Source organism: Microtus ochrogaster, unplaced genomic scaffold, assembly GCF_000317375.1.
Source record: "Microtus ochrogaster isolate Prairie Vole_2 unplaced genomic scaffold, MicOch1.0 UNK62, whole genome shotgun sequence".
NCBI classification, from domain to species: domain Eukaryota; kingdom Metazoa; phylum Chordata; class Mammalia; order Rodentia; family Cricetidae; genus Microtus; species Microtus ochrogaster.
In genome coordinates, this window is record NW_004949160.1 from 162,581 (window position 1) to 189,206 (window position 26,626).

The 26,626-nt window shown below is 45.0% G+C and overlaps 2 protein-coding genes across 7 annotated transcripts in view; one reads left to right on the plus strand and one right to left on the minus strand.

Moving 5' to 3' along the window:
- The first annotated feature begins 1,158 nt into the window (after positions 1-1,158).
- Positions 1,159-9,087, plus strand: Nagk (N-acetylglucosamine kinase). 3 transcript variants are annotated; one of them, XM_005369814.2, is made up of 10 exons: positions 1,161-1,331; positions 2,833-2,917; positions 3,069-3,167; positions 3,848-3,989; positions 4,827-4,937; positions 5,554-5,666; positions 6,678-6,765; positions 7,555-7,652; positions 8,002-8,080; positions 8,800-9,087. In XM_005369814.2, exons 1-10 carry the CDS (start codon positions 1,303-1,305, stop codon positions 8,985-8,987), a joined length of 1,032 nt encoding a protein of 343 aa, XP_005369871.1. In that variant the 5' UTR covers positions 1,161-1,302; the 3' UTR covers positions 8,988-9,087. The 3 variants fall into 3 exon arrangements, with proteins under 3 accessions (XP_013210164.1, XP_005369871.1, XP_013210165.1); XM_013354710.2 differs by lacking the exon at positions 3,848-3,989 and having other exon boundaries at positions 1,159-1,331; positions 4,766-4,937; XM_013354711.2 differs by lacking the exon at positions 2,833-2,917.
- Positions 9,088-9,840: 753 nt separating this feature from the next.
- Paip2b (poly(A) binding protein interacting protein 2B) overlaps positions 9,841-26,626 on the minus strand; it is a 37,536-nt gene continuing 20,750 nt past the window's right edge. For all 4 annotated transcript variants that reach the window (XM_005369815.3, XM_013354708.2, XM_013354707.2 and 1 more), the window contains 3 exons: positions 20,502-20,649; positions 16,475-16,651; positions 9,841-15,390 (listed from right to left, as the gene is read on the minus strand). In XM_005369815.3, the coding sequence (XP_005369872.1) occupies positions 15,334-15,390; positions 16,475-16,651; positions 20,502-20,639 (372 nt within the window). In that variant the 5' untranslated portion in view covers positions 20,640-20,649 and the 3' untranslated portion in view covers positions 9,841-15,333. The remainder of the gene's footprint in view (positions 15,391-16,474; positions 16,652-20,501; positions 20,650-26,626) is intronic.

Genomic DNA, 26,626 nt, shown 5'->3' on the forward strand with positions numbered 1-26,626 from the left:
CTCAAGGCTTCATTTAGCTTATCAGGCTAGGCCCAACACAGGCAGGTGACAGTGGTTGGAAGAACTTCCTTTGGGTGGTCTGTTTCTCCTTTCTCCTACAAGGCCTACACCAACAATTTACATCTCAGCATTTGGGAGGTGGAGAGCAAGAGAAGCAGGAGTTTAAAGTCACCTCAGCCAGTTTGAGGTTAGTTTGGGATAAATGAGACCTTGTGTGCCCACCCACCTTCCCAACTATTCACTTCAAAACACAGCCAGAGCCAATTAACTGTCAGGGCGTTGTGTCAGATTGCGACCCCCTAGGGAGACCACCAAAAATCAGAGAGACCGGACTGCAATTAGGAAAACTCATCTCCAACATCCTGTTGGAGCGAGGTAGAGAGGAGTTAAAAGATTCCTTCGCGTGTGTGTGTGTGTGTGTGTGTGTGTTGTTCTTTGTTTTCAGACAAGGTTATTCCCCTGTCTTTATCACCAGGTGTGTCCTTGCTAGTCTGTGTTTCTAATTTTAAAACATTCTGCTACGAAATTCTTGTCCCTTTGAGAATAAGGGGTGAGGGTCTCACAAGAGAAAAAGGATCCTAGTTAAATTTTTTTCCACAGGAGGCAGGCACGGAGGGCAGAGGTTAGACAGGAGGCAGGCTAGCCCTATGGATGTCTCAAAGAAATGTTTTTACGGGCAGCAGACAGCCCTCCTGGCCATCGAACCTGCTCCTAGCAGGCCTAAAGCCACCTGCAGGAGCCTGAGGTAGCACACAGGAGCCACTCTTCTGTCAGACCTGATGGCATCTTCCTCCTTCCCTTCCATTGCACATTTTAGAATAGGGGAGCAAGTGGTGGCCAGAAGGTTACATAAGGTCTATGAATGCCAGCTTTTAGCAGGCCGAGCCAGCATTGTGTTCCAGGGCTGCACTTGAGTGGCTGGGACTAAACCTTGACTACCGGCCTGGCCCTCGAGCATTTCCGCCAGACTCTGAGAAGGCCTCGGCTTGCGACTGCGACTGCGCGCCCCATAATTAACCGCGCGGTTGTGACCTGGTTGCAGCCTTGCCTCGTTCACTTTCCCAGGCTTCTCGGTTGCGGCTCTGCCTCAGAGTGGAAGCACAGGGCAGGAAAAGAATGGGCTGGAAAGAACCGGAAAGGGCCGGGAGGGGCCCAGCCTTGGCGAGAGAGGCGGCACCGTCCGCACCCGCGCCTGCGCGCGGTGGTCACGTGCCGGGGAGGGGGGGCCTTTGCGGCGGTAGGAGAGACTCCACCGACCGAGAGCGGGTTTGCAACAGAGCGATCTGTGGTGGCAGAGCTAGCATGGCCGCGCTTTATGGCGGCGTGGAAGGGTGAGCGCTGGACGGGCAGAGCCGTCTGTCAGGGAGCGGGTCAGGGGGCGGCGGCCTGCTCCACACCCGGTACCTTTGTATTCCACTGCGCGACCACGCCCCTCCCGGCTGCCACCTCCGCTCCGTCTCAGGGCTCTCGTCTAAACCTGGGAGACTTGTGCAGAGCTGGGGTCAGGTGGGAAGTTGTCGGTCGCGGGTGATCGTGGGGAAGAGGCGGAAGCCCAGACTGAGATTTATACCCAAGGGAACCCGGGAGTTGAGCAGCTGCCACCAGAACACTGCCTTGTCCTAGTGACCGAGACCGTCCACTGCTGTCAGTCCCGAAGGCCCTTGGTTACCTTATTCTCCTGTTCAGAACCTGGTCTGTTGGACTTTGGGAGGTAGCTCTGCCGGGCATAGCTTTGGGTGAGAAGTGTGCCCGCTTTGGGCCTCAGTTGCCACATGTGTAAAGCAAAGACAAGGGAGAGCAAGATGGTGGTTTGCCCTGGCCCCTGCTCGTGACAAGCAATTTGTGTATCAGGGTGTGTCAAACCAGGATGTGCCAGGAGGAGGGTCTGCCGTCCTAGCAGCTCACTGCTGACTTACCCTGAAGTCTCTCTGGATTGCTAAGGTGGATGGATGTCTTCTGGCTGTGTGTGTGTGTGTGACACATTAAAAACAAACAAGGAAAAACCCTCAGCACATTGTAGGAGTTTGCACCTAACCTTGTTATAGTCATCTGGAAGGTAGAGCTTAATTTTCCCTAACTTGTCAAGGGGTGATTTTGGATTCTTAGTCTGCTGTCTCATGCATTAATATCCCCTCAGAACTTGATGTCCTCTTTAGTTGAATCATCGAGTCTTGACTGTTACATTTTAAAAAGTGCTGGTCAGTAGGGCATTGCCCTTTCAAATGTCACTCTTCCTCCATACCACTTACCCCACGAATTTAACTCCAAAGGGTTTAGTTGCTGAAGTCTGTATGAATTTCTCCCTGCCTGGTGACCATTTCTTATAAGTGTCTTAAAGACCTGGTGGCAGGAGAAGGGTTTCTAAAGTGGCTCTTGGCCGTTGTGAGGAGCAGAGGCCTGCTTTTCTCCTCTCATGCATTTCCCATATGTCGCCTTGGCCAGGTTAGGAAGATAGGAAATCACTCTGGAGCTTCACCTAGTGGTGCTCACAATGAGAGGCAGACATGAAATGATACACTCTTAATTCAGAGCAGCCCTTGCTAGCTAGGGCTTATCAGTGTGTCTTGGAGAAGCCCACATCAGACAAGTTGTAAGGTCTAAGTGATGAGTAAGTGGTATCCTGCAGGGGAAGTAAGACCTGCCAGAGAAACGTGAGAAAGGCCACATTTCCCTTTCCAGAGTGCAGTAGACACTGAACAAGTAGGTTTGGGGACAGAGGTTGAGTTTGCTGAAGCTGTCTCTACTCTAGACTCTTAAGAGGCTACTGTGCAAGCTTGGCTCTCTCTGTCTGCAGTTTTAGCAGGACTGAGCCCTCCCACTTGTGTTTTATAGGGGAGGCACACGGTCCAAAGTCCTTTTACTTTCCGAGAATGGGCAGATCCTGTCAGAAGCAGATGGACTGAGCACAAACCACTGGGTAAACCGCCATCTTGAGGGGACCAGAGGGCTTGGCTCTTATCTATTGTGCTGTAACTCCTGTTGAGGTGGTGGCTGGGCCCCATAGTAGCTGGTAAGGGCAGCACAGGTCCTGCAAGCCTTTTTAACTCCTCCTTCCCTGTGGGGGCCAGCTGATTGGCACAGACAAGTGTGTGGAGAGGATCAACGAGATGGTGAACATGGCCAAACAGAAGGCTGGAGTGGATCCTCTGGTCCCCCTTCGAAGCCTGGTGAGTTGGCTGGAGCAGGGGCCATTAGCAGTGCTGACGCAGGTGGCCAGTGGGATTCTAGAGCCTGGTGAGAGGGAAAGGTCGCCAGGGCCAGGGCCCTCGATCCTGCCCATTCTTGTGGCTTCAGTGATCATCTGTAAGCTGAGAATGTTTTTTTAAGAGCATGGGGCTCTAGATATCCATTGGTGCCTTGATTTGAATCTCAGCTCTGCCACTCAGTATAGTGTCCCTTAAGTCAGTTACTTTCTCTCAGCCTCGTTTCCTCATTTTGCAAATACATTTACTAGGACTTTTCTGGGAAAGTGAGATAATGTGATTTATTCCAAAATGGTCAGCTCCCTGTAGTCTAGAGGGCTCTTTAAATGTTAGCTCTTCTTCCTCCCAGGTTGCTGTGACTCTGGCTACTTCCCAGATATGCAAGGGAGATGTGCAGGCACAGCCAGACCCCATGTATGTCAAGCCAAGCTGCTTTCTCCATATCCCCTCACCTTGCTCCTTTGCCTGTGTCTTCCTTTCCTCCACCCTTTCCTAGGCCAGGCTGTTCCTGCAGGCATGACCTTCTAAGGGTTTGCTGTGGGTGGAGGGGCTAGATCGGATGAGCACGGTATGGCTAGCTGGGTGTTAGAAGGAGAAGGGTTAAGAAAAATCTGCTCAGCGTGTTCCTCTCTCTTGTGGCCTAGGGCCTGTCCCTGAGTGGTGGGGAGCAGGAGGATGCAGTGAGGCTCCTGATAGAGGAGTTGAGGGGCCGATTTCCCTACTTGAGTGAAAGTTACATAATCACCACTGATGCAGCGGGTTCCATCGCCACAGCTACACCGGATGGTGAGAACGTGAAGGAGGCGTGGGAGCTGAGAATGAGCTTTCTTATGGGGGAAGCTCTTTACTTTTAACTAGCAAAACTTCTCTTACAGATATCTGCAAGGCAGCCTCTATTATTATCTCCCAACTGTCCTTTCCTGAGCATATTATACCCTTGCTAGACCAGGGACCAGAGATAGAGGAGGAAGGAGGGCAGGTTAAGTGTCTGGGTAGGAAGTGGAATCTTTGGGTGGGGGACAGGAGCTGGTGGTACTGAGGAGAAAGTGTGGGACTCTGGGTATGGTAGTGTGCTGGTATATAACTGAGTCTCACAAGGCATGCCAGTGAACACCCTTTACACCAGCTCTCAGGAGACAGAAGCAGGCAGATCACTGTAAGTTCAAGGCCAGCCTGTTCTACATAAAAAATCCTAAGTCAGCCAGGGTCACCTTATGAGACCATCTCAAAAATGAAACGGGCCTAGGCTCTGATTTGATAGCTCTCCCATCTTTGAGAAGTTGTGGAAGGGTTTCACTTTTGTAGAAGTGGGAGTGGCTGCCTGTATGATTTAGGGTGCTGATCGTCACTGTAAGAACAGGTCTGCTGTAGTGTCTGGCATTGGGTACTCAATAAAGCCAAGATATTTGAAGTCTGGTTGGCAGGGAGCCATGTTCCCTTGAAGCGATGTAGACTTGTATTCTTCCTCCATCCCCTGGACAGGAAGCAGGTGGGCTGCTTGCTCTGGGAGGTTGGGTGGTGATCCTTCACTGTAGGGCTTGTTTCTGTCCTATCTTTTGCAGTGGGAAGCTGCTGCTCTGTGCGGGCCCTTGTCCACACTGAGCTCCCATGACTTCTCCCCAGGTGGGATCGTGCTCATCGCGGGAACAGGCTCCAACTGCAGGCTTATCAACCCCGATGGCTCTGAGAGTGGCTGCGGTGGCTGGGGTCATATGATGGGAGACGAAGGCTCGGGTGAGCATAGGGCCTGGACATACCCCTTCCTGCGACTCCTCTCCCCTTTCCTGCCCTCTTGGTCCCCAAACCTAAGCATGTATCCCTAAATAGCTCCTAAACGTGTTTCTGAGTACAGGATAGTGTTGGGAGAATCCCAGAATCACCATCTTTCTCTTTAGTAGCCTCTCATACCCAAGGTTCAGTTTATGGCATGGTGGTGCAGCCTACTTCTGTTGACTTTTGGAGACCTAAGAGAAGGATTCAAACTGAAGGTTAAGGCCATAGGTGTCCAGAGACTCTCTGCCAGTGGGAAAGGGATCTGGACAGGACATACTTCCCACCGACACTACTTTTGGGGCAGCGTGTATATATCTCTTGGGTGGCTTTTGGGTCCAGCTCGTGCTGTGACTGCAGCTGTGTGTGACAGCTTACCACCCTTGTCTTTGAATGGGTGCCAGTGTGACAGGTGTACTCAGTCTTCCTACCAGCTTTCCCTGGCCTGGGTCTGTCAGGTAGTTTGATTAAGCCTCCCTCCCTACTGGGAACCACTGACTAATCTTGGGCTTGAGAGTCCTTCTTGGTGAGGAGATGGCCAGTGACTGGCAGCTGTCTTCTTTCCCTCTGCTCCCGGAAGCCTACTGGATTGCACACCAAGCTGTGAAAATCGTGTTTGACTCCATTGACAACCTGGAGGCAGCTCCTCATGATATTGGCTATGTCAAGCAGGCCATGTTCAACTATTTCCAGGTACTGCCTACCCCACAGTCATGTGCACCTAATGTAGGACACTGAGGAACCCACGGGAGAAGCCGCAGAAGGGGATGGGGTTTCCAGGTGGACCAGGACAGCATGGTGGGAAAGTGGTGGATAAGGACAGGATTCAGAGTAGTGTGGCATGTGTTCAGACCAGTGTGGCTGCAGTTCCTTGCAAACAGAGACTGCACTTTTGTTTCCCAGCTGCTCAGACCTGAATAATCACACAGAAACTATATAATTATAACACTGTTTGGCCTATGGCTCAGGCATATTCCTAGCTAGCTCTTACATATTAAATTAACCACTTTCTATTAATCTGTATATTACCACGAGGCTGTGGCTTACTGGTCATGTTCTGGCATCTTTCTCCTGTGACTACTTGGCATCCCCTTGACTCTGCCTACTCTATCTCTATTTGGATTTCCCACCTGACTTTACTCTAAGCCATTGGCCGAAATAGCTTTATTTATCAACCAATAAAAGCAACACATATACAGAAGGACATCCCACATCATTTCCTCTTAGGAATTTTAGCATTTTTGCAAACATTTAAAGCCAAATGAGACAAGTGTATAAAACACTTAGTAATGTTTTCGTGGTTGCTCACATTTATCCCACTCCCACTAAAATGTACTCTGGAGAATCTCTGCATACTTGGGGACTCAAAGGGGTGACCTGTTAGGTTGTCGGTAGTGGAAGACAGTTTGGGCAATGAATTCCTTGGTTGCAGTACGTCTCAGAATCTTTGGTTTGCTACTGTGTGTAGGACTATAAGGGACTGATCTTTAACTAAAATAGTCTTTTCAAGAGTTTTTCAGTGATTTTGATCTTGAGGAAAACAAAATTACTCAAATGATAAATCTCAAATTCCTCTAATTTTTAAAGCTTATAAAAAAGTTCCAGAATATTTTGGTCATTCTAATAGAGACACTGGGAAAGCCACTCTGGGTGACAGACTATGAGTTTTGTGTTTATGACTGTGTCTCCTCTTGTATTCCTCAGGTGCCAGATCGGCTAGGAATCCTCACCCATTTGTATAGGGATTTTGATAAATCCAGGTTTGCTGGGTTTTGCCAGAAAATTGCAGAAGGTACTGCAAATGCCAGCTTGTTTGTAGCTTGGTTATCCAAAAGCATGTCTAATGGTGGGTCATGCATGTTTAAGGCTGGCCTATGTACTGGTGGCTGTCTCTACAAGTAACTTGGAGTCTGTAGTTCAACTTGCTTGGTGGTTAATAGGGTGAAGGTGGACCAGACAGCACTGGATTGCCTGTTTATCTCCCGGGTGGCCATGTGACTGCTACAATCTGAAGACCTTGGTTTGAGAACTTGAAGTAGTACTGACTGTTGGCAGGGATTGGAAAGTTCAGGCAGCTTGTGTTGGCTTTGGGAAAAGTCTGCATGTCACACATTGCCTTTTTCACTGTGAGGTCTGCTCCTCTAAGGTGCTTCCTTAGTACCAGGACACCCTACTTGTGTTATCTCAGGACTAAGGCTCAAAACATCAGCCAGAATGGGACTAACCATCAGCACACTGCTGAAAGTGCTGGTTACCAACAGGAGTATCACTGGTCTTCTCAGATAGGGTCCCTTGTCCACAGGGCTTATAGACTCACAGGAACAGACACAGTAATGTAGTTTAATAGTTCACTGGAGTCTGGTCCTACTGCACTGGTGGGGTGGAGGAGGCTCTTCTCAAAGCTTAGTAAGCTGCTTCCAGTAGGACACTGGGAGGTATCTGGAATGGTGGGAAGAAGCTTGCTTTACCAATGTGGGCATCCATCCTAACATAGTCTTGGCCTGAGCTTGCTGCCTTATCTAATGGAGTGGCTAGAGTAGCCTGCTTCCTGTATTCTCCAGCCTTTTTCTCCCTGCCTCAGGCGCACAGCAGGGGGATCCCCTTTCTCGGTACATCTTCAGGAAGGCTGGGGAGATGCTGGGCAGACACATCGTAGCAGTTTTGCCAGAGATTGACCCGGTGAGTTGAGGCAAGACACAATGGTGGGTGGCAGCTGGACAGGGTCTGACCCTTGGCCTGGGGTGGTAAGACTGCTCCATCATAGTCTTTTTGCTTTGATGCCTCTGAATATGTAGACTGGTTCATGTGGTGCTGTCCTCCATTTGACCATTCCTTTCCTCTTCTCTGCCTCACTTTCGTGACTTCTGTTTTCCTCCCCCGTCCCCCTTTTTTGCTTGAGTCCATGTTCAGTTTCCCTACCAGAGGGAGAGTGTCTTGGACAGAAGCTGGTCTGAGGAAATATCCCTGAGGCTCTGGCAAGGTTTAGGGTTATAGTCTGCCTGCAATGTTCCATTTTCTGCCTTCTCAGGTCTTGTTCCAAGGGAAGCTTGGCCTCCCCATTGTGTGTGTGGGCTCAGTGTGGAAGAGCTGGGAGCTGCTGAAGGAAGGTGAGTCTGGGTGGGCAGGTGTGGATGAAGACAAAGGGTACAGCTGGAAAGGAGGGTGAAGTTGGGTCCTTTATTCTCATCTGGCTCCCATTCTTTTCTCCTGGGGTGTGTGCTTGCTAATAAACCTGTTCTCTACTGTATAGCTCAAGCTCTTGAGGTGGCAAAAAGATGTTTTATTCCCAATGATATATTTAATCACTTTTAAAGATTTATTTACTTTTATGTTTTGTGGGTATTTTTGCTAGTATGTATGTCTGTGCACCATGGGTGTGCAGTGCCCAAGGAGGGTAGAAGAACTGGAGTTACAGGTATTGTGAGCCACCATGTGGGTGCTAGGTACTGAACCCAGGTTCTCTGAAGAGCAGCAAATACCCTTAACCACTGAGCCATCTCTCCAGCCCCATAGGGCTTAGACCAGTGTATGATAACATGTGGTAGCACCCTTAGATACCATTCTGGCCATAAGGACTTTAGCATGGCAGCCTCAGTTCAGCCAGTTTCAGGGTTTCATTAGATTCTGAAACAGCTCAAGGAGCCCTACTAGATTCTGGCACCAAGAAGTTGTGGGTATTGTTGCATACTCTGTAGTTGAGGAATATGGGTTCCTTGGGCTGCTAGTTCCAGGACCCACAGCATCATGGTGCCTCTGTGTTAGGAATGTGGTCTCTAGCATCTCCACTGAAGATTCAGTTTTTGTTCTCTTCTGTGTTTTCTTCCAGGCTTTCTCCTGGCGCTGACCCAGGGCCGAGAGCTGCAGGCTCAGAACTCCTTTTCCAGCTTCACCCTGATGAAGCTACGATACTCTTCTGCACTGGGGGGTGCCAGCCTGGGAGCCAGGCACATTGGATACCACCTTCCCATGGACTACAGTATCAATGCCGTTGCCTTCTATTCCCATACCTTCTAGGGGCTGTACCTCCTCGCCATCCAGCTGACACTGAATGTTAGAAGGGAGATTTTTCTTTGTTAAAAACACATGGAATCAAATAAATGCACTTTACCCCCTCCCCAGTAGGATGCTCTGTATCACGTTCAGCATATGCTGTTATGCCCTCAACACTTCCAGCAGGTTCCTAGCAGATTCAGATACTTGCTGGTTTATGTGCATCCACCAGGCTTTTAAGCATATGATGGCCCTGCACCTCCCATTTCCACACCACATACTTTTGACTGCCAGGAGCTGGGACCCAAGTTCCTCCTGGCAGAATTACAATGCCTTATGATGGAACTAATCTGTCTCCATGCCTACTTCCTGGGGAATGACCCAAGATCCATCACACCCTCTCCCAAGGTTCCCAGTAGGACGTGGAGGAACAGTACGATTCTAGTCTCAATTTTTATTTAACTTTGGATTTGGTAGCTGTAGGCACACAGGGCATTTTATTGTTTTTTAGTCTGAATAAATCCCTATAGGCCCCTCCCTATAGGTCAAGTAAGTACTGCTTAACTCAGTGGCCTGCCTGCTTCTCACTGCTGCTCACCTGGCTGTGGTTACAGTGGTGCACTTCCCTCTCAGACCTTTGTAGGAAGGCTGCTGCTGCTGCCAGCCCTGTGGGGAAGGTCTTTCTCCTGAAGCTAATCCTTCCAGGAAGATACTCTTGCTCAGAGACACCGCTGTCATTCCCAGTACCCGTTGGCACCTAAGATTAACCAGGTCTGGATGTGCAACAATGCTAGTGTTTAACCTCTGGGTTCTATTTCCCCTCTCTCTAACTCCTGCACAGTACAACTGTCAATACACATGAAAGGAGGGAGCCAGGTTTAGCCAGGAAGGTGCTTCCTCAGCAAGTGCATTTATTCTCATTTGTTGAGTTTTTATACAGATGTCATTTGATTTACAAAGCAAAAATTTTAAGTACCCCCCCCATTTTTGGTGTTTTTAGGAAAACTTTTTAGGGTTTTGTTGTTAATTTTATGTTTGGGTGTTCTACCTGCATTTGTGTACACAGTGTGTGCCTGCAGGGACCAGGAAAAAAAAAATCAGATCCTGTCTCTGACTGGAGTTTCAGATGGTTGTAAGCTTCAATGTGGGCACTGGGAATTGAACCAGGAGAAGTCATGCTCTCTCTTAACTGCTGAGCCACCTCTCCAGCTTGTTTTTAGATTTGAAAAGCCCTGTGAGCAACAAGCTTTTAAACATTTGCAACAGGGACAAGGGTCCAGAGTCTGGGCCTAGGTTTACTTGGAGGTGCTAGGCAGCCTGGGCATCATCAGGCTGCTTTGCTCCACTGGCTGCTCCATCACTCTGGCCCTCCCTCCTATGTACATCACCATCACACAGGAGTCCAGCAGAGTTAGTACAACTCTAATACCCATGGACATGACTAGAAAGCTGCAGTCTTCAGCATTGATTCTGAGTGAAACACTATGTAGTTTCATTCCCTGTCCACTTGTGCTCGTTATGAAATGGGCCTCAGATGCTTCAAAGGTTCTGAGCTGCAGTAGACAGCACAATGTTTTGCGGAAGGTTGAGGATCATAGGAATCTGCAGTGGCCGAGGCTCCTACGGCACACAGAGGACTTGCCAAAGTGGAGGTGGAGAGCCAATGGAGCTGAGGAGGCTAAAACCCAACCTTAAGGCGCTCTCTGACAAAGTGCAGCGTACTCAATAGGAAACTGCTCAACACTGAAAAAACATGTTAAAAAAAGTGCCAAATTAAGAGACCATATTCTGTTTGAGTCCATTGACATGAAATGTCCAGAAAAGGTGTATTATCCACACCAGGGTCTGGGGACCAGCGTATGAAAGCTTACTGGGAGAAGTGAATATGGTGGTTGCTCCAGCACTAAAAGTTCCTAAACTCAGTGACTTGGACACAACCCAGTGAGTTCCTGATTTGTATAATAGGCATTACTAGTGAACTACCCCAGCTCAAAGCTGTTTTAGGGGTCTTGTTTCCACTTTTCAAGCACTAGTTTATTAACTTTTATAGACAGTCTCATGTAGACCCGGGTAGTCTGAACTTGCCTCAAACTAGAGATTTACCTGCCTCTGCCTCTTTCCATGTCCTGGGATTAAAGATGAGTACCACTCACAACCTGCTGTTAAATATTTTTGAAGGTTCACAATTGGCAGGACAAAATTCTCTTTTTATATGTTGATAGAGTGAAACATGATACCACTTTACAGGAAAGACATTTTATAGTCAAGGGATGTAGTTTAGTGTTGGAACACTTCCCCAGCCATGCACGAAATCTTCCACTTTACCCTTGCACCAAAAAACAATTTAGTAACAGTACAATATTAAGATATTTAGGACAGCCAGGTGGTCCACACCTATAATCTTAGCACTGGAGAGGCTGAGGCAGGAGGAACAGAGGTTCAAGTCTAGTCTGGACCACAGAGCAAGATTATAATTCAAAATGCTTTTAGTATCCCAGGGGTAAGGACAGCCTCAATAACAGGATGCTGCCTAGCTGTGAGGTCCTGAGTTTGATCTTAAGAACCAAAAAAAAAAAAAAAAAAAAAATCTTTATAGTATTAAGTAACCTGGAATTTTTATTGTTTATTCATTTTAAAGAAAAGGTATAAGGTAAATTTGGGAGGAAAGTTCATCAAATCTTCCATTTAAATTATACTTTTAGCAACAAAAATGTAGGAAGGCTTTTACATTAAAAAAAAAAAAAAGCATATCTGTCCTTTGGTCCTTTCAATTTCCTCCTGTTCCCCAAGAACAGGAGAAGTGTGGCTCTTAAGCTTGACATCTTGAAGAGAGCAGTGTGTCTTATGTTCTAGTCCCAACTCCCAGGAAATGGAAATTTCTGGGGTCCAGCAGTGTGTTGGATGATGACGGCAGGGTAGTATGCAGTCTAATGTTTGCCTGGGCAGATTCCTTCTCTGTTCCCATCACCACCAGCAGCTTCTTGTGGGAGACTAAACATAGGAAGTCTAGAAGATGTCTAAGTCTGGTGACTTCGGAGGCGCTCACATCCACTGCACTGAGCCATCCTAGGGGACAACGAGTCTCATGGCAATTGTGAATGAACAGGTCACTCAGGGTCTGTTTCACACACCAGCATCCTTTCTACTCTTCCTACTTGACAAAACTAGTGCCTCCCATTCCTGTTCTCTAAGATGAGAGTGGCTGGGATAACCTTTTCCAAGAAGTGGGTACTTCCAACTTCTAGTCAAATTTGTCAGACCTGTAAGTTCCTATCCTTGACATTCTATAAACCTAGACTAATAGCATGCAATACCAATACTCTTACTGCAGAGGCCTGTCCCCTCTAGCAACAGGACACAAACTCAGGAAGCCAGCCAGTCACACGCTCATCTACCATATCCCCAATCAAGAGGTTCACTCTGGCTGCCCCGCTTTCCTGGCTCATTGAAGGTGCCAGCTGGCAGAGCTCTTTACTTGCATCTTAGTCTCTCTAAAGTCAAAATAAACCCTTAACATAACAATAATATAGAAAATGCCTAATAGTTCACTAAAAACATTTATTTTAAAGCCATGGTTAGCCTTACACTCTTAGTGAAGCAATCATAGTTCTTGTGACTTTGGAAATACAAATGCTACCAAGACCTAGCCTCTCACAGGTCGGGAATGCAGCTTGGTGTAGTGCTTGCATAGCACATGTGAAAACCTGGGTTCAATAAAAAAAGATCAATCTTTAGACTATATTCTAGTTTGCTTATATGATAACCTAAAGTCAGGTACACTATAGACAGAAACTAGCCCCAGACCCTTAGATACAGTACCTAGGTTTTGCCTACCTCTACAATATCTTATGCAGTTCCTTATCCCTCCCCCAACAAAAGAAAAAAGTTATAGAGTCAAATAATCACAATTAGAACTTAGTCACTAATAAAAGAAGACTGGGGCCAGCCAGACCAGCAACTATTAAGTACATTTTCTATTGCTGCATAGATTCCCAAAGGGGGAACCTATGAAACCCCAAAAGTCTTCTGCTAAGTTGGCAAACTAAGGCTGAGCCTGTAGTCTGGGGCACAATTATGCTACCTCACAACATTGGATGAAAGAAGAGTTGGGCCATAGGAATAAGTCATTCCACATGTACTAAGCTCAGCCTCATTGGCTGTACCCCAAGCCTGGAGTCGGCATGCTGCCTCTGAGGTAGACCCAACATACCAGCACTTGTTTCCAGGCATACACAACAGCATTCTAGAAGTATTAACCAAATGCACCCTCAACAAAAGAACAGAGACTGACATCCAAGTAAAAAGAGCCAGCAAAGTAGGAAGGAAGGTAGGCCTTTTAGACCACAACTAGCAGCTTGGCTTCCAAAGGGTAAAACTTTAGGATAGAACAAAACCTCCTCAGGCTTACACAGGCTTCCCAGCCAGGTACTCAGAGGAGGATGTACTATATGCAGATAGAGATTCTCAAGAATCTTCCTGCAATACTGATGCATTCTGAACTCCAAAAGCCTTGAGGAAACTGCGGCAGAATCTTTTTTATGCCCCACCCTTACCCTTCTTCTCCTTATTAGAAGTGGAAAGCCAAGCTAAAAGCTGGAGTCTTCCTAGAGGACTAGGAGTTCCTAGTCTCTTGAGGGAGAGGCTTTTGGAGTCAATGTGTGTCTGGCCATACAAGTTCCCTGAGCTAGTCACTATCATGTGGCCTAGGGAGAAGGCCACTGTCACAAGATGCCATCCTATGAGACTTTAATAGGAAAAACAGGGAAGTTTGTGTTTAACTGCTGGGGCTGTCTACAAGTCAACAAGGGAGGGTTGAGAACAGCTCAAGGGTAGGACTAACCTAGCACAAATGAGACCCTGGGTTCTATTCCTGGTACCAAGACAAAATGGAAAGCTGGAAAACCAGCTCATGAAAAAGGGAAATGTTTCAACTTTTCAGACCCCAGTTCTTTCCTCCCAATCTCTGCCCACAACCACATGCGAAGCTGACAGACTGGAAGCTACATGATCCTTCCAGAGCTAACGCACAGCACAGTGACAGTCACACACAAGCCACAGCAGTCTCAGGCCTTTCCAAATCCCTTGTCCTTGGAGTATGAACAGGAGAGGACACTTGTCCTTTCCCCCTCAACATTACCACCTTCGCCTCTACTCACAGCAGCAGCTCCCAGTGGAATTCAGTTCAACAGAAGATCAACCAAACCCTAGTGAGTTACAGGTAGAACTAAGGGTGCACCTAGCTAGGCCCATGAGGAAATGAAAAAAGTTAGTTTGTGGGAGCATTAATACCCATTAACAGCTCCAAGGAGCTCTGTTGTGTTCTCGGGCAGGACTCCTCAGTAGCTTAGTTTCTGGGAATCACTCTGTAAGGCAGGAGAAGCACCCAAACTGAGCTGAACAGCTTGCTAGTGTTTAGAAAAATGTATTTCCTTGAAAAAAAAATACAGAAATCTTTGAGGGAATTAAGACACTGTAAGAGTCAGATATTGATGGGACTAAGGAAAACAAAACCAAAACTGTCCAAGAAGATTCAAGATGCAATAGCCCAACAAAAGGTCCGTCTCAGACTGTGGCTAATAGTGTCTTTTAGAGCTGTGAGGGAAAGAGGCCAGGAGTAGCCCACATGAGAATCATGAAGGCAAAGCAACTCTATGTGACTTTTACCTGTAAACAATGAGCGACAGCAGCTACACACCTATGCTCAACACCAGGCCAGCAGCAACCAAATGACAGCCACCATCAAGCCCTGCTCTTCTGATGTACAACTTGCAACCATCCAGTTACATTCACCTAAGAACTTTCCAATCTATGTTTTCTTTAGCAGAGCAGAGCCAGGCTAGGAGACAAGGGCTCTATCTGCCATTTAGTTCACCACTTCATGGAAATGTCAGGGGTGGGAAAGCTGAGTGTTGCAACTGGTTTATATCTCCTGTTCTATTTTTCCCTCTTACCACTCAGCTGTAAATTCCTTACGCTCTCCAGATGCCCTGCTCCTGGTAGATACACAGCAGGGAAGATAGTTCTTAAATACTGCTTTCCTTGGTCAGCTTACTTTGCTTGAATGCAGACAGAACATTTCTAACGAGGGAAAAAACAACTGCAGTTCCTTAACTCCAAAGAGGTCTTCAAAAAATAAAATAAAATGGGAAACTTCTCTGAACAAGTCAGCAGAACAGAAGAGCCATGCTCAGAGGGCTTGGAGAGTAGTACCTCGCACATTCGTTACTCAGTCACAGTATCCAGTTAAACCACCTTCCCAACCCAACCCGCCCTGGCTGCACACCCTTGCCACCCCCCTTCAGCTCTGCCTTTTTGTGCATTGCTGGCCCCAGGTACGGGGACAAAACAAGTCCTGGAAGCTTCCAACAGTTCAGTACTTCACTCCTGGAATAAACTCCTTGGCATCTGGATTCAGGTTACTTTTGCTCTGAAATGAGAATCAAGAGAAAATATAACTCAAAGCAAGCTGTACTTTTATTACTTTTTTCATGATAAAAAATTAATTTAGCATACTAAATAATGAGTTTCACTATAGCATTTTATACATGTGCATTCCATAGACTCTGCTGATACCTGCCTCTTATCCCTCCCCATACTGATGGTCATCTTTCTGCTTTCACATCCTATTACACTTTAAAACTTATTTTCGGGCTAGGGATGAAGCTTATTGATAGAGTACTTGCCTAGCATGTACAAGGTTCAACTCTCTAGCCCTACAGAGAGATAAAAGTACAGGGAAGACTGGGAGGAAAATAACAAATCATTAAAACTTGTTTTTGAGTTCTGATACATGCTAAGCAAGTGTTCCACAACTGAGCCACACCACAGTATCCTTCTTGGTAAGCCTCAGGGAAGAAGGAAGAGTCTTAACAGCCCATGCTATCGCTGAATTGTTCTCAGAGGCTCCTGCCTCCTGTTTCCACTCCATTTCAAGATATTCCCCTGAATCTATGAATGACATTCATTCCAAAACAGCACTTCAAGCCACTGAACAGATTAACATGGTGAAAACAATATTCCATGAAGCCAGTTTAGATACTAGAACCTCTATTTTTCTCATTTTTCCATGCCCCTTGGTGTTCTTGTGAGTCTTGGCTCATTGCAAGCCACAGCTACTCACAAGATATGTGGGAACCACAGTGCTCGCAGAATTCCAGCCACATCAATAGAAGACAAGGAACTCACTTCTCTGACTTAACAGAAGTACAAACTGGCCTGTCAGGAGTGTGTTCCTCCTAATAGCAATAGTTTTCCTGGCAGAGCCATAGTACATTAGGTACAGATAGTGAAAGAGAAAGACTTCTAATCTTATCCCAGGGCAGAGAGCATCAGGGTAAATGAAGGCTGATGACTACAGTTTCACAGAACCTGAAGCCATTTAAGGGGTGAAGACATGTCAGCTGATAGGCCCCAGAGATGTGATGTAGGGTGTAGGGCCACACAGACATCTATGACTCCAAACATCATATTCCTTTCAGGATGTCACATGTAGAACTACTGAAGGCTCTTACCAAAATGTCCTCAGATTCATGACTGTCACTGACTGATAGTCCATTTAACTGCTGCTGTAAGTGTCCCACAGCCTGAGGCAAGTCTCGTGCTGGAATGAACCAGTCCTGGTCCTCTTCATCCAGCATCTCCTGGAAGCAGCGGTCCAAGAAGTCTTGCTCCTGCAGCTCTTCTTCCACCTACCAACAAAGGGGTAAGACTAAGAGGAACTATTCCAGAGGATGATCCCTCTGGAGTCCCCAGCACTTCTCTTCAGAGGTCCTCACTCAGAACCATGGCAGGAAAGCTAATGAGAAATGTTCCCAATTGGTTCATGTTTATAAATATTTGGTCCCTAGTTGGTGATGCTGTTCAGGGACATCACAGAACCTTTATGAGGTCGAGTCCTGAGGAAGAAAGTATGTCAGTGGGGGCAGGCTTTGAAATTTACGAATGTAGTCCATTTTATTTTTATTTTTTTCTCTCTGCTTCCAATTTGAGATAACATGTGCTCAGCCAGCTTCATTTCTACTGTCAAAGCTTGTCCGTTGTTCAACCCAGCCATGACGAACTGACTATATCTCCCTAGAACTGTGAGCTGAAATAAACCCTTTCCTCCATGAAATTGCTTTTGGTCATGGAATCTTACCACAGCAACAGAGAAGTAACTGATCTGATAACCATAAAAAATTAAAAACAAAATGGCAGAAACTTCAGGTCTTCATAAATCTTTTATGGGAAGTGTGTAACTGGCCTGAGATTAGGATACTGAAAACTAAATCAAAATCAGTATTAGCTCCTGATCCACTTTTCTAGTAATAAGAACTCCAAGGCAGAAAAATACTTGTAGAACCTTAGAGAGATACAGAAAACACTTTCTGGTACATTATTAAAAATATACATCACAATTCAGTGTCTCTTAAAACAAGAACAAAATATTTAAACTACTCCATACTTCCTCAACACTGTCACCAACTGATGTAAAAAGATCTAGGATTTTCCAGTCCTTTGCAGACAATGTTTACTTGGCAGATTTCAGTGAATTCATTGGCTACTCCACACTTGCCAAATCTCTTTCTCACTTCTTGCTGGGTAACAGGTTCATAGCTCATTACCTCCATAAGCTAAATCAAACAACAACAACAAAAAAATCACTCAACTGTGCCTCATATGTTCAGAAAAAGTTACTAATAGCAAGTTTTTGACTGTTTCTGTTGTTTTTAGACAGTTTCACATATCCCAGGCTGGCCTTGAACTCTCCATGTAGCTGAGGCTGGTCTTGAATCTCTGGTCCTCCTGCCTGTTCCTCCCAAGTGCTGGAATCACAGTCATGTTCCATTATCCAGCTAAAGAAGAGTATCTTAAATGTGTAATTGCCTAAACATTTTAAAATCTCATAAATTATACAGTTATGAAGCTCTTAAATAACTACAAAGTATTTCTAAGCCATTAAGATTTTATAGTTTTGTGTTTGAAATGTTTGGCATTTATTTTCTCTATCCAGTCTCTACTTCTCTCTGACAGGGCTGGACTAACTCAGTATGTATACAGCTCAGGCTAGTTGTGAACTCACATCAATCCCCTGCCTCGGTCTACCAAGTCTCAGGATCTCAGGTATAAGCCACTATACTCCTGCTCTCCATTCTCTTACATATTCCCTTGTTCAAGAATTTTACTATAGCTGCTTCTTTTAGGGCTTTGCCATGTGATCTATTTCTCTTATTATAGCAGTATTCTTTGTGTAATAGTTGGGAAATTAGCACAAAGAACATAAAAGAAAAAAGAAAAAAACAAACAAACAAAAGATCCCAAGTCTCAACTCTGAGGCATGAATAAGTATTGTCCCTGTTCTGACTTTAGCTATTAGACACCCATGGGGAAATGATAGGAACTTACAGAAAAAGAAAAACAAAAAACAAAACAAACCTCCAGTTAGAGAATATGTATGTAAAAGATCCCTAACACCCAACTAAGTGGTTTCATCTTCCCATATTCCATGTCATGCCTCACCAGCGGCAACACATCCTAAAAGTTACAAAAAATTGGTGTTTGTCCTCAACTTAGCACAAGTCTCTTTTCTCTTTAGTATTGAAATTTTCTGTGTATGAATATAAATCATTCACAAATATAACTAATGTGTTTCTTCTTCCAAGAAGTAGTTTCCTGAGTTATCCTTCCTTTAAAAAAATTTTTATTATTTTTAATGGGGGGGGGGTGAGTGCACATGTGTGCAGGCAAAGGAAAAGGCCAGAAGAAAGGTACTAGGTCTACTGGAGCTGGAGTTACAGATGGCCGTGGGCAACTAAGTCCTGCCCTCTACAAGAACAGCAAGCACTCAAAACTGTAGAACTGTCTCTTCAGCCCCTTGAGTTATACTTCCTGTTGTTGTTATCTGTCTGGATCAGGGTGTCAGGTATCTGTAGATAGGCTAAAACTTGATAGGTATCAGAATCTGCCCTTGAACTGTTCTTGTTGGCTCTAATTCCCAGTGCTGGGATTACACGTATGTACCACCATGTGCCACTACTTTCTGAAACCTCAAACAAGTGATATTTCCTTATTTATAGGTCTTAGTCTTTCCCCCCTCAATATGACATTTCAATCTGATTCTAAAAGCTTCATACTTGTTCAACTATTTATTTGAATAGACCCTTGAACTCCTGATCCCCTTGCTTCTTGTTATAAATGCTGGGATTATAGGCATGTACCACCATGACCATCTTTTCAGTGAACATTTTCACCCAAAAGAGCTCAATAAGGGGGCTGGGGAAATGGCTCAGCAGGTAAAGTGCTTTGGCACAAACCTGAGGACCTGAGTTTGGATTCCCAGCATTTATGTAAAAAGCTAGGTGTGGTGGTATGTACCTGTAATCCCAGTGTCCTGAGGCAGAGACGGAACTCTAAGGACTCACTGGCCAGCCAGTCTAGCCAATCACCAGCTTCAGATTCACTGAGAGACTGTTTCAAAAACTGAAGTGGAGGAACTGGAGAGATGGCTCAGCGGTTAAGAGCACTGCCTGCTCTTCCAAAGGTCCTGAGTTCAATTCCCAGCAACCACATGGTGGCTCACAACCATCTGTAGACAGAATACTGAGAATACTGTATACATAATAAATAAATAAATCTTTTAAAAAAAAAAACTGAAGTGGAGACTACTAGAGGAAGACACACAGCATTGGCATCTGACCTCCACATGCATAGGTGCATGTGAACGTGCATCTTCCAACCCACCCAATGACAATCAATACTAGGATTAGGGATTATAGCCTTAAAATGTTTTATTATGCTTATTTATTTATTGTTGGAGGGAGGTGCAATGTGTCACTGCACACATGTGAAGGTAGAGGACAACTTATGGGAGTTTGTTTTCTTCTTCTACCATGTGGGTCCTAGAGATTTAACTCAGGCTGTAAGTCAAGGCAGCAATTGCTTTTATCAACAGAGCCATTTCACAGGCAAGATGTTTTTCATACCATTCAGAAATTGTGGCTTGCCTGGAAACCTTGATATAGATCTTTTGTCTTATCAATTTTTAAAAATGCATCTTAAATCTTTATTTTTTTGTCTTAACAATTTTAGTATGTCTTTCCAGGATGAGATATACAAACAGCAACAAGGGCATGTCAGCAAGTGTTGTAGTAGTAGCCCCTACTTGACAACAGTAGCAGCAATGTCAGTGGAGGTAAGAGGGCAGGGAAGAACTCCACACAAGCAGCAGAGGCAATGAAGGACGGTGGGGTGGAAGGGAAGAGGGAAGCAGAGACTACAGGTCCTTGAGGGCTTGGGAGGATTTAGGAGCTATAATCCTGGCTAGCTCTGATTGTTGCTGCTTAAGAGCAGAGGATGGCACTAAGTCCTGAGGGTCAGGCCCTTGACTTAGAACCCAGAGCTATAGATTCTAACTTGAGCTATATGCCTCTGGCTACCAAGATCTGGAACCCCTGATTCTCTGAGTGTGTTAGGCCTTTATCAACCCTAGAAGAACCATCCTGTTCCTACAAGTACAGTAAAAGATTGCAGTAGCTCACGGGGACAGTGACCTTTGCTTACCTGTCTATTGAAATCCTCTTCATTCTCCATCCACATATATTCTGCAAATGGGTTTTCCTTTTCCTCATGTCCATTTAACCCTTGGTCCTCTTTGCATTTCACACTGGGTGATGTACCTGCTACACTGGATCCATTCATTATGGAGATTCTAAACAGATAAAAGAAGACGAAAAGTGAAGATAAGGACTAAGGAAATTTGAATCTAAAAATCCCGATCTTTCCAGAAGCTTCTTAAGTTGTAGGCCAATAATTTGAAATGAAAATGAACACTACTGTTAGTTTGTAAATGTTATGACATCAATCACATAGTTACCAATTATACAGATGTATAGCTCCTTAATAACTGAGTAGTGGGGCACAATGGTGTGGTGGTCTGGAAGAAAATGTTCCCCAAAGGGAGTGACACTATTAGGAGGTATGGTCTTGCTGGAAGATGTGTGCTACTGTGGAGGTGGGCTTTGAGGTCTCATATATACTCAAGCTACTTCCTGTTGCCTGCAAGTCAGGATGTATTAACTCGAAGCTCCAGCTCCAGCACTGTGTCTGCCTGCATGCTGCCATGCCCCACCATGATGATAATGGACTAAACCTCTGAAAATGTAAGCTATCCAACTAAACGTTTTCTTTTATAACAGTTACCACAGTCATGGTGTCTGAGAAGTCCCATTCCTCTCTCCCCAAACTGTGCCCACTCAGAGACTCTCCAAACAAAGGGAAGGCACCAAGAGGTCCACTTTCACATTCTTAGTGGCTACTACAGCTTTCTCCTCTAAAGTTGCCAGTTGCCTAAAGTGATCAGCTATTGACCACACTTGGGCACAAGCCCAGCTTGTGGCTGACACATCATTACCCCTCGTCTACAACCTATCTAGTTTCCCTGTTTTAGTTCGGGTGTACAGCTGCTCCAGCCTCCATCTCTGGAGAATCCACCACCAGGGAGTTGCATCTGTGAAGACACCTATTGGGCGGGGGTGGCAGGGTAGTCAGCGTCAGAAAACGTATTAGTAAGGGTGGAAGACAATCTTTTATTCATCTCTTCTTTCTCCAGTGTTGGGGACAGAACCCAGGGCCTTGCACACATTGGCAAGCATTCTTCCACAGAGCTGCACTCCAGCCCCAGACAGTCTCTTGTAATGCAGAGATGCTTTAGGCCTCAGAAACCACAGTCATCTTCTGCCCCTTTCTCCTCTTAAGGTCATAGAAACTAACACTTCTCTTCCCCTAGACAAGTATAGAACACAAAGATATATTCTGAGCTTTGCCTCTCTTTCTATATCAGGCTGGCCATAAACAAATCTGATCTTGTAGATTGATCATAAACCCCATTTCAGTAGAGGTCCTGCCCATAGCTGGGAGGACAAACTTGCACAGAGGCCAAGAAGAATCTGGATAGACAGGCCCTGCTGGGTTTCCCTAAACAGCTTTCTAGCATTAGACCACACCCTTTCTGTCTGGTCACACTGTTAGAGGGTCATCCTGTTTCAATCATGCTTTTATAATGAAGCCTTTATAACAAACCCAAAGAGGATTGGTTCGGAGCATTCTGCAGAGCTGAACACATGGAAGCTTGTAGAAAAGTGAATAAGGAGCCAGGCGGTGGTGGTGCACGCCTATAATCACAGCACTGGGAGGCAGAGGCAGGTGGATCTCTGTGAGTTTGAGGTCAGTCTGGTCTACAAGAGCTAGTTCCAGGACAGGCATCAAAACTACAGAGAAACCCTGTCTCGAGAAACTGGAAGAAAAAAAAGTGATTAAGAAATCATTCATGACCTGGGAGCAGGGACCCCAGCTCCACAGGGATGGGAATCCTACCTATCTTCATTTGGCTATCTATTTCTTTATTGTTGTCTTCAGTTTTGCAATAGGTGTCTCATTATGTATCTCTGGTTGGTCTGAAACTGGCTAGGTAGACCAGGCTGATCTCTAACTCACTGGATCGTTTGACTCCACCTCCCCAATTCTAGGATTGCAGGCATTTAACACCAAACACTGTGATATTTGTCTTCTACAAAATATCTTTTAGGGAGCTGGAGAGCTGGCTCAAAGGTTAAGAGCACTGACTGCTCTTCCGGAGATTCTGAGTTCAATTCTCAGCAACCACATAGTGGCTCACAACCATCTGGAATGAGATCTGGTGCCTTCTTCTGGCCTGCAGGCATGGAGGCTACACAATGTGTACATAATAAATAAATAAATCTTTAAAAAAAAAAACCCACATCTTTTAGACTAAGCTAGTCAACATCAGTATTTTCCTGAGTTGTGAGCAGACCAGTAAGCTAAACCCAAGGATGGGGGAATAGAAATCCCAACTGACAGTCAGTTGGTCATAGAAATTTCAAGTGGTGTCTGAAGCAAGGAAGCTGTGTGTTGGGACTGAGCTCTCAATCTGTGGGATCTGACATTACTTCTAGGTAGACAGTTCCAGAGTTAAACTGCCCAGCTGGTTTCTGCTGCAGAGCAGACTACTTTCTGGAGGGAGACACACACATACATTTTGAGATCATAGAAGTCATCTGTGCTGTAAACACACAGTAGTAGAAGCTGAGTTCATTTTCCTGTAGTATCATCAGGTTGTAGAACTAAACATAAATACTTCAAGAAAAGAAAAACACAGAAACAATTCTTGCAGTTCTCAGTGCTCACAGTACTGATCTGTACTTTACAATCAACCTGCAGCTTCCACTAAGTGCAAAGTTATTTTTTCAAACAGCAACAATCTATATAACTGTATAACACAACCATATAAATGTAGAGTGCTTAAAATCAAAGTACTATTACAGCTATATTCTGACTAACTAGACATAATCTATCCAACAATATTTAATTTTTTTTCAGAGCTGGAGAGTGAACCCAGGGTCAGTGTATGGTGGGTATATCCTACCAAAGAGCTACCACTCCGGCCCTCAACTGTAATTTAAGAAGTTTCACACAGCGAAATGGCCAGGGAGGGCACCTAAATGAGGAGTTAAGCCATCTTTCTGTGTTAGTATAAGAATCACACTATTGGGGAAGTGTGAACTGGTACCTTAATGTGCCCCTAACTTTGTTTAGTAGCTGGCTGGGAACAGAAGATTCTGCTGGAGATGGCATCTCCTTGGAAGGCACATAGATGTTTCAATGTGGGGAAGATACGTGGTGATGTGGGACCACTACCCCTAATATCACTGACTTCCAACCCAGTTTTATGTAACGTTCTATTCACAGCCCTTCCCCAGTTTACCACCCAAACACTTCAACATTGACCTGCTTCTGGCCATTCTACTTTGTCAGTTTGCATTGTTTAACACGACCCTTTCCAACACACCAAGGCAAATCCTTGTGAAAGTCTAACGTAGTGGAGATGAACAAAATATGTCCAGAGTTGTCAGAGATTAAAAAAAAAGTTCAGTTTCATAATAAGGATTAAGAATCACAATATCGCTGGGTGGTAGTGGTGCATGCCTTTAATCCTAGTACTTGGGAGGCAGAGGCAGGCAGATCTCTGTGAGTTTGAGGCCAGCATGATCTACAAGAGCTAGTTTTCAAGACAAGCTCCAAAGCTACAGGGAAACCCTATCTCGAAAAACCCAAAAAGAAAAAAAAAAAAAAGAATCAGAATATCTGCCATGACGTCAGTCATGCCATAGAGCTACCTGTGTGACAGGGAAGTGAGCCACTTCTGTGTGAGCTTGGAAGACCATCTTCCCACAATCATACTTTGCTAAGCACAGACCCAGCTAACAGCCTTCCTGCAACTTCACGAGAGACTCTCAGGCAGAGGCACAGGGCTAGGCTGCTCCCTGAGTCCTCACCCACACAGTAAATATCTGCTGCTTTGATTCCTAAGTAGCTATGCAGTAACAAGAAAGTATGAAGCAGGGCAGCCTGAGGAGTGCTTCAAGATTAGACCCTACTTAAGATTGATTTCACATCTTGTCTGCGTCTGTACTGCACTATGAAAATCCAAGAAAGATAAAGTTATTCTTCCTCTGCATCTGAAATATGCTAGTTTTTGATGTAGTCACAATATATCTGACCAACATCTTAGAAAAGGAAAGATTTATTTTGGCTCACAGTTTCAACCACTGCCAATTGACTCCACTGTTTTAGTCCTGCACCACAGAGGAAACATCAATGCAGAAGGGATGGTTGAAGAAAGCTGCTTACCTCATGGCATCCAAGAAACAGAGAGAAGCAAGTTAGGGACTATAGGGATTAACACCAATAACCTTTAGAGGCATACTTCTAGTGATTGACTTCCTCTAAGACCCAACAGCCCAATAATCAATAAACTCAACAATAGATTCACTGATGAAGTTAGTATCCTGGTGATATAACTACCTCAAGAGTGACACCAGTTGGAGACCAAGCCTTTTGGAAGACACATTACATTCAAACCATCAACATGAAGCATACTGAAAATGGCAACTGCCATTACAGATAAAACTGGAAAAGCACAGTAAATGCAGGGTGTGCAACCCTGTCCACAGGAAGCAAGGGCATGAAGGTTGCACAAGACCTGAATGCCCACAGTCAAGAGTTTAAAATAGGGGTCTCAGTTCCCAGCCACAATGTGCTACAGGACTGTTAATATATCTAGGGCAGTTTAAAAATACATGCTTTGTCAATTCAACACCCTGAACTTGTATAATTCCCAGATCAATATAGTTACACCCAAATCTGCTGTTCTCTGAACCAAATTTAGTGTATGCATATACACATATACACAAGCATACATCTACAATGTACTACAGAGTCAAACCCAGGCTTCTTACATGCCAGGCAAATGCTCTACTAACTGAGCAGTGTCCCTGGCTTTCAGGAGCTATAGCCTGAATCATGTCCCTGGTCACAATTTCTCTGTGAAGAATATTTAGGACTTTTGAATGGGTTACTATTAACAAAGTATACTAAAGAGTAATGAAAGTGATTTATATTTTCTAACACAGTCTGGCACCACATAAAACAAAACTAGGTGCAGTATTATTATACATCTGTAAATTCAATAGACAGAATTAGGAATTCAAGATAAACTTTGGCTACATGGGAAATTTGAAGCCAGCCTGGGCTGCACGTGAGCCTATGTCAAAATGTATGCATGTGCCCATGCCAACACTTGCACATATGTTATTCTAGTTTCTAGTTTCATTACTCCAATCAGGCTGGCTAATTGGATTTTGAGTTGGCATAGTGATGCATGCTTTTAATACCAGCACAGGGCCAGGGAAGGGGGGTAGCAAAGGCAGATCTCTGCAAGTTCAAGACCAGCCTGTTCTACATAGCAAATTTCAGGCCAGCAAGAGATACACAGTGAATGAGTCAGACTGTCTGTCTGTCTGACTCTCTCTCTCATTCCAAACACACACACACACACACACACACACACACACACACACACACACACCGTATTTAAAAAAGACAAGGCTTCTCTGTGTACCCCTGGCTATCCTGGAACTCTATAGACCAGACTGGTCTCAAACTTACAGAGATTTGCATGCCTCTGCCTCCTGAATGCAGGGATTAAAAGTGTGAGCCACACTACCCAGCTCCAAATAGACCCTTTTAAATTACATTTTAGCAACTCAGATTTTTAGCTAAATTCATTTGCTCATTAAAATCTAAGTCTATTTAGGATACTCATTGTTTTGGCAATGTACACAGTTCCTTCCCTAGTGGTACTTACATTCTCTCAAAAGGGAAATGAATAAATAATTAATGAGTAAAAATAATTATGAGTCAGGTATGGTGGCATATGCCAGTAATTCCAGCACCCAGGAAGCTGAGGGAGGAAGGTCATGAGTTCTAGGCCAGCCTGTAGCAAAATTCTGTCTTAAAAAAGAATTATTGTAGTTTGTGTAATAAATGGAGAAGTAAAAAGGACTAATTGAACATTCAAGGTGGGGGTTATTCAATCTAGGAGTGGGCAATTTTACTCAAACTTAAGGATCTAAGCTACCAATGAGGAGGAGCAGGGAAAAGCCTGTTCAGAGACTCATCAAGGAGAACACTTTTGGAAACTCAAAGAAGACAGCTGAGCACACGGAAGGAAGATGAGAAGAAAAAGATGATATGGAAAGGCAAACATGGCCAGTACTTAAAAGGATCTGAGACCGTAAGAAATATCTAGGTCTTTAGATTAAAATCAA

Bases quoted from the DNA above. Each gene is read 5' to 3' on its own strand.
- Nagk (XM_005369814.2), top strand. From the start codon at position 1,303: ATGGCCGCGCTTTATGGCGGCGTGGAAGG. The intron at 2,918-3,068 runs GTAAACCGCCAT...TGTGGGGGCCAG, and splicing joins GACTGAGCACAAACCACTGG to CTGATTGGCACAGACAAGTG. The intron at 8,081-8,799 runs GTGAGTCTGGGT...GTTTTCTTCCAG, and splicing joins CTGGGAGCTGCTGAAGGAAG to GCTTTCTCCTGGCGCTGACC.